Genomic DNA, 11,009 nt, shown 5'->3' on the forward strand with positions numbered 1-11,009 from the left:
AAAGACGCTTGCGACAGAAGTAACGGCCAATGCCATGATGTCTCCATTCATCCACGGAGAAGAGTTGCTAGACGCTGAGAGGTTGTAGACCCGCTGAGGAAGGAAGGCTCTCGCGATAGGAGTTTCGACCTTACACTTGCAGGGCTGGCGTCACAACTACCAGGTGCCGACGAGCTCCATTCTGTCGTTGCAGACGTGAACGACGTTGCCATCGTGGGAGAACAATCGCACGCATCAGGTCCAAGGTGTAAGAAAGACAATGACGGTGCGCAGCTCAAGTTCGTACATCAGGAATGAATGCATGATCTGCGGATCGCGCGGAGATTTGTTCTCACGGAATTTCTTCGGCTTATGGACTCCGTATTAGTATTAGGGAGCGATAGCACCTTCGCACAAGCTTCCTGCGAAACTCCCTGCAGGGCTTTGAGATCAGTCATATTCTGTAGAGAACATCGTCGTTGTTTCGTTCTCTGCGTGCTTCACGCACGTCATAAATCCGCTCAAAACTCCTTTCCAATCCCCTTCCAGCCCTGTCCGTACTAAACGGCCCACGCTTGTGGATCTCTCCGGGCCGATGGGCAAGAGCTAGTCCTCGTACAGCCCTCGCGCGCCCCTTCTCGGACAGTGCACATCGGCCCGTGAGCCTCATCTAGCTTTGAAGTCTTCCAGAAGACCACTTTTGTTAATTTTAGAACACGACCGTCATCTTCTGGTCTTCGCGCTCGAATGTCAATGGACAGGACCGTTGAAACGTCTTTGTGGGTACCCTTGTAGATACGATGTTCATGCCGTATAACTGGGTAGCGCGAGCGCAGGTACTAATATATACCTCGCCAACGTGCCGCCTAGTATTTCTCCCTTCAATTCAAGAGCATCTCATTTCTTGACACCCGCGACTCCGTCTTACCAGAACACCATCTTTCACCATGGTGGGCCAAATGAAGAAGCTCCTGGCCGTCGCCACCACCGTCTCGGCATCCGTTCTTGAATTGCCCGTCGTCATCGACAACAGCTATTCCAGCGTCAAATTCGAAATTGGAACACCTCCGAAGGAACACCGATTGTTGTTCGACACCGGGTCTTCAACGCTGTTCGTCGTCAACACTGACTGCACCGAGGAATCTTGCCCAGACGGCAAGGTCACATCCTACGTTCGAGAGAAATACAATGCGTCTGCCTCGTCAACATCCGTGGACCTCAACATCCCCGCGTCGATTCCGTACCTAGGCGGCGACGTTGCCGGCGATACTATCCAGGACGTTTTCAGCACTCTAGATGGTAGCGTAGAATGGAACCAGACCTTCCTATCCGCCAACCAGAGCAGCTGGCGTTTCATTACTGCTGATGGTTTCCTGGGCCTGGGTTTCTCCTCCATCGCGGAAAAGAACACGTCGACGCTGGTCGAGACATTGTTGTGGGACGGACAACTGGACGCACCACGTTTCAGTCTATTCTATGGCACGAACTTTGAGGACGCAGGGAACGGTGTACAAGACGGCGTGCTGACTGTCGGCGGCAGCCATGAGGACAAGTACGTGGATGGCGAGATGGTCTACACGCCCTTGAGGAAAGAGGATCCATACCAGCTCTGGAGAGCGCCACTAAGGAGCGTCAACGTACTCGTTGCGGAGAACCCATCGGAACCAAACGCAACTATTGAAATACGGAACGGCCACCTTCCCACCACTGCCGTGTCGAGCGGTGGTTATCCAGACGCCAATGTAACATGGCCAATGTACCAAGGTGGAGCGGTTTTCGATACTGGATCTGGACGTGTCTCCTTTCCGAGCGACATCATTGATGCCATGTACTTCAACCTCGGCTGGAATTACACCAAGCTCACCAACCACGGCGAAGAGATCATGGAGTGTAAGCACCTGAACGCTTCGTGGGCCATCACTATGACACTTGGAGAGGGCGCCCCAGAGGACGACGTCTCGTTCACTCTTCGAGGCGACGAGTTCCTCTTGCCGGGCCACCAATGCATGCCGCCATTTGACAGTAGTGAGAACCAAGGTTTCGCGTTGGTCGGCGCGCCGTTCCTGCGAAGACATTACTCCGTCTTCGACTTTGGTGCTGACAAGGTCGATGAGTACCAACCGACCATTGGTTTCGGAAGATTGAAGAAGGAGTACGATTTCATGTACCTGTGATTATGGGTCATGCAACTTTGTTCTGTTCTTTGTAAATATACGTTCGTAAACATATATAGTTTGCTACAACATGACATCCAGATGTGCTCGCGTAACAACACGTATCAAGGCGTGCCAGCTTTCCTGTCTACTTCGCGTATCGCCAAATGGGGTCGCCCAGTACCTCTCGCAACTCGCATGTGCAACGTGAGAACTTTTGAATCGGGTTTGATCTTTTCAATCTTTTGCATTCTGGCATCGCCCATTGTATCGAAGTACCGGAGCTCTTCAAGGTTGTCGCGGTAATGCTTGTGGAACTTCTTTTGTATGCTAGTCCACTGCTCTCCAACTACTACTGTAGCCGACCAATGACCATTTCTGAAGAAGAACACAAATGCGAATGTGGGATACGCCTCCTTCTTGAACTCCATGTAGCCTATGATGGCGCCCGTATGTGTTGCGTGCAGCCATTTTGCAGTTGGATCCCATAGACCATGAGGTTCTACTCGACTGACATGCACACCGGCGGGCTTCTCTACCCGCATGACTTTTTCCATGATCGTCGAAGCTTGCGGACCTGTCAACGACTTGACCGCAGTGAACTCAGTGTAAGTCACTTCAGTCTTGACCCTAGGGCACTCTTGAGGCAGCGCGCGAACGAACAGATCGGGTCCGACCCTCCTGAGGTAAATTCCAACAGGTCTGCCAACCGCGCCCAGCGAATGTTTCACTGGTAGTATAGCAAGTCCAGTATCGTGATCCCAGGCGAGTCCTAATTTCAGTCGGATGCCACGGTTTGTCATGTAGAAGTCTCGCGGCTTAACAGCCGGTTCGGGCGTGATTGATCGCATTTGTCGAAAACAGCTTGGAGAAGGAGCAAGGAGACCTGACAGCTTGTGATACGAGAAGGCATCATTCCAAAGGAAGAGCGAGTCATCGGCAGTTTCGCTGAGTATGTGTTCTTGCAACCGGATGAACGCTTTTGACCCTTCCCCGTAGAGCATTGCCATGTTGATGTCGAATATGCCCATGAGACTATAGGCAATGTCTTCTTCTCGGGTAGTTTTGCGTGTAGACGCCCACGAAAACCGCTGAGCAACAGGCACTTCGCTTAGCTCCATCTGGTGTTTGAGAATATCGTCCGGAATGCCTGTGATCTCCGTAATCTGAGTCGCTAGGCTCGCCTTGGTGCCTCTAAACTCCCAGTTTTGATCGAAGAACACCACATTCTTTGGCGCGATGAGCTCTTGGAGCGTCCAACCACGAAGGAACCATTTCGATGAATTGAAAGAGAATGTGGTGTGAGTGATGTCGAACAGATATGCGAAACACACAGAGGCTTCTTTGTAGTACCTGAACATGGAGTTGATTGCCTCGCTAAGCTCTGCACTGCTAGATTTGTTTATGCAGCAAGTATCGCACCAGGCATACGGGAGCTTGTACCGCCACGAAGAAGCCATCTTACACGTCTCAACGATTTTCTGGTACCCTGGTTTCGCGAGCGTTGATTTTGGACGGTCCTGCGGCGGCACTAGCATTTCCTCGTAGGTCACCTCGTCTTTAGTGAGACCCCACACGTGTGATAGGATGGCATATCGTTGATCCGGATCTGCATGATCTCGGACGTGGAGGGCCAGCGTCGTGGTGTCGATAAAGATCATGATTAAGAGTATATATAGAACGGAGTGAATTTGGGAAGTTCAGATTACTGACGACTTTCCAAGTATCCTTGGGGGCGGGGGGTAAGCTCCTCGAATTCCGACCCCGCCATAAGAGGTGCGGCTGAGTCTGTATCTGTCCTCTAGCGTCTCGCGGTATGCATCATGCCGTGCATGTCAGCTTATGTCAGCGGTACAGGTCAGTGATGAAATGCACTGCTTATTCTTTGCAATGTACATGTCAATAGTGGCAGGAGTGATGCATGTCTGCAGATGCGAGAGTGCATCGGGGCTGCTCCAGATGATATCAAAACCACTAATCTCAATACAGCTAGCAGCTAGTGTACTAGTAGCAGCAAGGTCACAGAGCTCCGATGCGTCAGTCACGTTGCGTTGAGTACAGAAGTTGGGTACATCTAAGCAGTTCGGAAAGGCTAACCACCTAGGCGAACAGTAAAGCTACAACAAAAGAGAAAACGGTCACGATTCCTAGGTACGAGCGCTTCAATGCACAAAGTCTAACCACTACTCACCACCTTGCCCTCCTTGACTTCCCAGTCCTGCTTCTTCCCACCTTTGACGTTATTCAGCTTATTCCTCTGCTTCTCCCTCTCATCCATATCGATATTAATGTTGAAGTGCTGGCCTCTGATCTTCTCGTAGAACCTACCCGCGGTAATACCATTCATAGGTTCAAGCCACTTGCCAGTGACCTCAGTTTCGAAGGAATCAGAGTTGATAATGAGCGGTTCGTGGGCGCGAAGAACGAAGACGATCGAGAAGCGGTATCTTTTGTCGTCCGTCGAAGAGGCAGGATCATGAATGGTGGAGGAGGCCTGAGAGGTGGAGACGGGAGGGTTTGGTGAAGGCACCGGAGACCCGTAAGCCACGACCCGATGACCACCAGCCGGGTATCTACCATTGGAAAGCCTTTCGAGTTGCCGTCCAGCGAGCATGGTAGCACCTTTCATCCCAGAGTTTTCGACAACTTTTTCGACCTCGAACCAGTTGGCCCCGTCCCACACCTCCAAGCCAGGCACATCGCCAACTACTACGCTTAGCAGTCCCAGATCAGCATGTGGTTCAGCCACGACCTTCGCCTCCCAGCCCTCGTATCTGAACAATCGCAGCATCGTCGCTGTCTTCTCCTTATCAGAAGCTTGCAATGTACCGCATGGTCCAACAAACTGTCGCAGCCCTTCATCTTCGCCATTTGGTAGCCCAAGGGATGTCGAGATTCTACCCAACGTATTCGAGCAATGCTGTCCAACGAGATCCCAATACCTCTTTGCAGGTCCTCTCAAGACTTCTGGGCAATACTCTAGAGATCGCAAAGTAATGAATTCCTTTTCGCCGGGGATCTTGGACCAGCCTTCTTCAGATCTGAGTTTGTGCTTCCATCTCTGCTTTTCCTTATCGGGTTGGTTGAAGAAAGCTTGACTCGCTGCGAAGAGCTGTTCATATGCGGCCTGGAGAGGGTGCGGACCAGGCGCCGGGGCTTGATGCTTATGATCTGTCGCTTCTGATTGGGCTGGTGATGAATCAGGAAAAGTAACGGTCGTCCAGCCGAGAGCTGACAGGGTCTGTTGATGTTCTGGTAGGACTAAGGGTAATGGCGCCGGCTTTAGTGGCAGGCGCGTCTCTTGCAAGATCTCTTGAGGCGGTTGCGCATCGGACTTTCTGTTGCTTTTCCCTTTCTTTGACCGAAATCTGGAGATGATGTTCGAGATAGAGAAGTGATGTTCCGATGATGTTGAGGGCAGTGTGGCCGCCATCTCTTCGAGGAACCAGTATATGGACACACGAGACGCGAACGAGGAATACTAGAGGAGTGAGTATTCGCAGAAGAATAGGAAAAGGGCTGCGATTATGACTACGGGTATGGCATGGATATATCGAAGGCACGATGCGGAATGGCCAGATGACGTTTCCCCTACCACACGAGCTAAGCCACAATTACACAGCCCCACCCGTCGACCATAAGCTTACGGACTATTGCGAACAAGGCGTCCCGGTGAACACGAAACTTGCAGAACCGAACTTGACAGGAAACTCAACGGTAAAAGAGAAATCGTAGAGAAGACATAGTGTTGCGGACATAGTGTTGCTCTGAACATGTCTATAGGCTTGGTCTATTCTTGTTCTTCTCCCAAAGCTCCCTCTCCCTCTGTACAAACCAATCGTGCAGAACGGGCTTAATCTTGACGATGCCTTCGCCTGTCTCGCATCCAAATTCCATTTGTGGCTTCCATGTGCCTCCCTCGGCACTAATCTTCATGCTAGTCATGTTCTCCAACCGACACATTGCAAGACCTATTTGCCCAATGCCCGCAATGAATTTGCCTGTCGCACGACCCTTCTTTGTGTTACCATCTCCATCTAGCTGTTTGATATCCGTGCCATGGTCTGGAAGGGCAGCTGATGCTGCAGCATTATCGATATGAACGGGGAGGACGCGTTTGCGCACGATGCCGGTGTGTTTCGTACGGATGGTAAGTTCCTGGCCAACGTAACAACCTTTCTTGAAGTCTATTCCATGCCAGAGATCGATGTTGCATTCCATCGGTAATGCGCTTTCTCTTGGTATCTCCTGCGGTCCTTCGGGGATGCCGTTTCTATAGCGTTGAAGGTGATATTCCTGGATATCCACTGGTTCGACTCCTTCTACTATTGTCGCTGCGTTGGGACTTGCGAGGTAGCGATGCATGTCTGGTGCACGTGGATCGCTCATCGCAGCGATTATACCGTCGGTATTGGCATGCTCAACCTCAGGGCCCCAAGCCGCCCACACGCGCATTTGGTCCACTCCCACTTCTTCGATCTGGACCTTACTCCGCAGCTTATGTCTCTTCAAATGCGCTTTCAGAGACCCCATCTCGCTCTCGTCTACCTCAATATAACATGCCCAGTGCTCCTTGCCCTCTACTAATTTTGGCCACACCCAGACAAAGACATCCCACAACACCCGACCGCGCGCATCGAGAAAGGCCGCGTAGAAAGGCGACTGACGGCTCGGATCGACATTGTTCGTTATCAGTCCCTGCAGGAACTTGACGGTATGGGGCCCAGAGAGGGAGATGAGGCGGCGATGCGGGAGCGGTGCACAGCCTGAGCTGGCAGCTGGCGAAGAGGAGCTCGTTATCGAATACTGACGCCTTTCGAATCGTCCGCGAGCATTTTCATTATGCAGTGGTGAGATAATAGCTCGATCGCGACAGTACGGAAGTGATATCGGTCGCGTGGGGATTTTGCCATTTGAAGATGATGCGGTGCTGAAGGTCCGGTAGGCATCAACGGCCGGTCTGCGCAGAGAGCGCACGTTCGTCCGGCAAGCATCGCAAATATATCTGGGCGTCCGTAGCGGTGCGCTCAGCGAAGAGGTCGCCATGGTAATGGTGAGGGTGTTTAGTGAGGTGCGTGAGGGCTTGACCACAGCTCAAGATGCCTCGGCAATTACGGAGTTACGACTAGAGCGAAATGCGACGAATTGATTTCATCGAATATGCTAGATCTAGGCCTTCAGGCCAAATGTACTACAAAAAACGCTGAGAACGCCTAATCTATCAATCAACCTGTTGGGGGTGACGCTAACGTCATAAAAAGTGTTGTTGGCCATCCAACGCCGTTGTTTGACGAACCGAAGTGTTGCCACGTCGAGTCAACACCTAGTCGTTCTTTCGACCTGTTAATCTGGACCGCTCGCTATCCTTCGCTTTTGAATTCGATGGTCCTGACTCGTCTGAATCATCCGAGTCGTCCGAATCTTCCTCCTCATCTTCACTTTCTTCCTCGTCGTCACTTTCTTCACTGCTCCACTTATCATCCTCGCCTACTGCGAAGATCGTGTCGCCATCGAGACTCTCCCTGGGAGGTACAATGGGCTTCTGTGCTTGTGGTGCGGGCAAAGGCGATACATCGCGCGCAATGTTGTTGTTTGACCTCTGGGCTGGGTCGTATGAAGGGGGTTGGTCTGCTCCTCTCTCCTCTTCATCAAGAGAGTCCCTCATCGAGGCAATTTCGAAGCCTTCGTCATCTTGTGCAATCTAAAAAATGGTTAGTAAGATTGTAGGTGCCATCCTTGCAAAAACGTACCTCATCACTCATGGCAAACCTTCGGTTGTTGGCCGTTGGTCTCCACATGTACGCGACAAAACAAACGTCGGCCAGGTAGACAAGGTTCAGCCAGCCATCAAGCACGAACCACCGTGTTTGCCAATGGGTTGGCGCAAAGTCAGGGGTCGACGCTCCGGCAAAAGTGAAGCTATTGATGAAGAAGAAACCAAAGATGACAACGATGCTGGTCAAGATGCACCACCATAATCTCTTGTACATGGTAGCTTTGACGTGCTGCTTCCGCTCCATCAAGTCCTTCATCGTGAGGTTTAGCGAGTTCAAAGTCCAGATGTAGAATGCTGTGAGGGTAGCCGACAGAGGAAGGATGACTAGTAAGACCAGAGGTCCAGCGTCATCGGGGCGAACAGTGAGCGAAGCTACAGCGTAAATTACGCCAAAGATGAAGTGCGCCACAGCAAGCCATCGAACAACGGTCATTGTCTTGCCAAGAGAAGGTTTGACAACGCCATATCCCATGCACACAATCAGCAGCAAGAAGAAGGAGAAGGAGTTGCGGAAAGCGTTCAGTACGGCGACGACGATCATGAGAGCTTTGGTGCCGACGTTGTTACCGTGGCGGTTCTGGTAGTCGTAGTAGCCCCAGGTCATCAGCATCTCCACAACTAGGAAGACTAGGATGGCCGTGATATAGTTCTGGACGGCAAGAATGTCGTGGCGATTCTGGAAGTATAGGAAGCCCCAGAATGCCAGCACAACAAAGTACACAATTGTGATACCGCCATAAAATGGGAGCTTCGCAATCTGGGCTGCCTGAAGCTCGCCATAGGCATTCCGGAATGTCACAATAGCCTCGAATTCCAGTTCCTTGTCTGCTGCATTCGCAGCCACACAATAATAGCCCGTCTTGATTGGGACCTTTGTTTCTGCAGTGGAGACTGGGTATTTGATCGGTTTCGGGTCGTCGAGATTGATGGCGTCGGTTCGAATAGGCATCTGAGAGGCGTCTTCGACGCCTTCTGCAAGTACCCATTTGCCTTTATCTGTGTCGTTGCAGAGTTTCAGTTTTATAGATTCGTCGTCGCAGATGTAATGGCGGTTTTCCTGGAGGAAGTCAGTTTGGTTATGCGGACAGCATTGGGGCACACGTACATCATTCACGGGCAAGTCGGAAGGTGCGCCCAGAAGTAAAGTGTCTTTCCATTCCCAGATCACCAGACTGACAGTATGGTCCTTGATGCCCTCGTTCTTCTTGGGATCTTTTATAAACTTGACAAGTATGAAGGGATCGACCTTGCCGCCCCACGATTTCTTGCTGTACATGCCGCTGGACTCGTATGAGCATGCCGCCTCGGGCTAACCCAACATGTATATCTTCCTACATACCTGCACTTTTGCGTCTCCTTGTCGGATAGCGTAACATCCATCGCTGCTACTGCTGTTATCGTAGTGAACAGCAGTAGAGCGATGTTGCGCAGCCGTGCCTTCATCTTGCCGGATGTGAGGCCAGCTGGCGGAGCTGACGGCTGGAGGTTTGCAGCGCTTCAGGCGGAGGTATGCGATTCGATTCGAACTGGCGACAGATTCTTTCCGTCAATTCCTGGTCAAAGGCGGGTCATGGGTGAAAGTTGGTGTTTAGTTGACGATGTTTGGCTTGCGCGTTCCCGATCGTCACCTACGGCCGCCTTCCCGGTAGCTATTAGCGCGCATTCCCAGAATGTGGCGCAGCCGGGCGTCAAAGGGCAACCACGAGCAAAACCGCCGCCGAGAGTCAGCCCTACCAAACGCATTCACCAATATCCGCCCAACACACGCACATCATGCCAGGCAAACACATTGCTGGCGCCTCTGATGAGCCTTGCAGACGATGCAAAGACACATCGGTTCTCGTTGTGCGCTCTGAGCCGCTTTGCCAGTCAGTTTACGCCACCTGGAGGGGAAGAAGAATTCGCTAAATTTATTATAGTGACTGCTTCGCCCGCTACGTGCATACAAAGTGCATCAAGCGCCTGGAATCGTTTCGCGTTAATTTTGGAGCAGAGCAGCAGCGTAAGATCTTAGTACCCCTGTCATTTGGGGTCTCATCTACGACTCTCCTCCACGTGCTGGATCTGCACCTTAAGACGCAAAAGAGCAAGACTGGCCGTACCGGATTTGAGATTAGCGCTATATATATCGAGGATCCAGAGCAAAAGGTGCAAGCTACGCAGCTACTCAACAAGGCTCGGGAGCAATATCCGGACCATCAATACGCCTCACTGCCGCTGCACGATGTATTCCGCCTGGTTCCAGAAGATGCATCGATACGGTCGTTGGTGCCGCAGGTCGACCAAAGGGCAGACTTGAGTCCCGAAGAGCAATTTGTACACATGATCAGCTCCCTCACCTCGGCTACCGCTCGTGCGGACGTGCTCTCTACCCTGAGAACACGGCTAATCGTTGAGCATGCGAAGTTGACTGGATGTGAGAGTATCCTCTGGGGAGATAGCACGACCAGGCTCGCTCAAAAGACGCTTGCCGAAACTGCCAAGGGCCGAGGGTTTTCTCTACCATGGCAAGTCTCAGACGGAATGTCGCCCTTTGGCCTCAATTTTCACTATCCACTTCGAGATGTCTTGAAAAAAGAGCTAGTATCATATACCAGAATGGCGGAACCTGGACTATCAGAACTCGTACACGAAACGTCAACAGGCGCTACCCAAGCATCAACAAGCTCAAAGAATACAACTATTGACGACCTCATGACGCAGTATTTCGAATCCGTCGAAGAGAACTTCCCAAGTATCGTCGCAAATGTGGTACGCACGACAAGCAAGCTCGAAGCTCGCCCCGATGCGTTGTCAGACCCACATTGTAGCTTGTGTAGCATGCCTGTGTCTGGCGGCCGGTTCGGCATACACGGCTGGGGTGGCGACCAGCAGGATGGCGATGATTTCGATTCCACAAGTAGTAGAAGGGACATTTGCTATGGCTGCACGAGATCACTGCCTAAAGCCACGATGAGTGTCAATAGGCATTGAGAGCATTACAACAACCAAATGCGTCTTACTCTATCATTCCGGAACATCGCCGATCTTGGAGTTCGCTGTACAGATCCTATAGGGATCTTGACAGTAATGCACTCTCTGAACTCGAGGAACATTCACAG

The 11,009-nt window shown here is 51.6% G+C and overlaps 6 protein-coding genes across 6 annotated transcripts; 2 read left to right on the plus strand and 4 right to left on the minus strand.

Annotated features, from left to right (window-relative positions):
- Positions 1 to 489: 489 nt before the first annotated feature.
- On the plus strand, positions 490 to 2,205 carry BKA58DRAFT_129235 (aspartic peptidase domain-containing protein). Its single transcript, XM_046164350.1, has one exon. It carries the CDS (start codon positions 927 to 929, stop codon positions 2,151 to 2,153), a length of 1,227 nt encoding a protein of 408 aa, XP_046027782.1. The 5' UTR covers positions 490 to 926; the 3' UTR covers positions 2,154 to 2,205.
- Positions 2,206 to 2,257: 52 nt separating this feature from the next.
- Positions 2,258 to 3,670, minus strand: BKA58DRAFT_312199 (uncharacterized protein; the record flags this gene model as incomplete). The annotated part of the gene is made up of 1 exon (XM_046167367.1): positions 2,258 to 3,670. The coding sequence occupies one exon, from the start codon at positions 3,668 to 3,670 to the stop codon at positions 2,258 to 2,260; it is 1,413 nt and encodes a 470-aa protein (XP_046027783.1).
- A 577-nt stretch (positions 3,671 to 4,247) lies between these two features.
- On the minus strand, positions 4,248 to 5,686 carry BKA58DRAFT_129099 (uncharacterized protein). The gene has a single exon (XM_046164348.1). It carries the CDS (start codon positions 5,563 to 5,565, stop codon positions 4,309 to 4,311), a length of 1,257 nt encoding a protein of 418 aa, XP_046027784.1. The 5' UTR covers positions 5,566 to 5,686; the 3' UTR covers positions 4,248 to 4,308.
- A 1-nt stretch (position 5,687) lies between these two features.
- Positions 5,688 to 7,498, minus strand: BKA58DRAFT_129098 (uncharacterized protein). The gene has a single exon (XM_046164347.1). The coding sequence runs from the start codon at positions 7,176 to 7,178 to the stop codon at positions 5,910 to 5,912; it is 1,269 nt and encodes a 422-aa protein (XP_046027785.1). The 5' UTR covers positions 7,179 to 7,498; the 3' UTR covers positions 5,688 to 5,909.
- BKA58DRAFT_380508 (lung seven transmembrane receptor-domain-containing protein) lies at positions 7,277 to 9,566 on the minus strand. Its single transcript, XM_046169913.1, has 4 exons — positions 9,248 to 9,566; positions 9,014 to 9,188; positions 7,883 to 8,965; positions 7,277 to 7,833 (listed from the first exon to the last, which is right to left on the minus strand). The coding sequence occupies exons 1-4, from the start codon at positions 9,349 to 9,351 to the stop codon at positions 7,456 to 7,458; spliced, it is 1,740 nt and encodes a 579-aa protein (XP_046027786.1). The 5' UTR covers positions 9,352 to 9,566; the 3' UTR covers positions 7,277 to 7,455.
- Positions 9,567 to 9,681: 115 nt separating this feature from the next.
- Positions 9,682 to 10,881, plus strand: BKA58DRAFT_410044 (uncharacterized protein; the record flags this gene model as incomplete). Its single annotated transcript, XM_046172190.1, has 2 exons — positions 9,682 to 9,776; positions 9,828 to 10,881. The coding sequence occupies 2 exons, from the start codon at positions 9,682 to 9,684 to the stop codon at positions 10,879 to 10,881; spliced, it is 1,149 nt and encodes a 382-aa protein (XP_046027787.1).
- Positions 10,882 to 11,009: the final 128 nt, after the last annotated feature.

The sequence above is a fragment of the Alternaria rosae genome (genome assembly GCF_020736505.1).
Source record: "Alternaria rosae strain MPI-PUGE-AT-0040 chromosome Unknown BKA58scaffold_3, whole genome shotgun sequence".
In the NCBI taxonomy this organism is placed as follows: Eukaryota; Fungi; Ascomycota; class Dothideomycetes; order Pleosporales; family Pleosporaceae; genus Alternaria; species Alternaria rosae.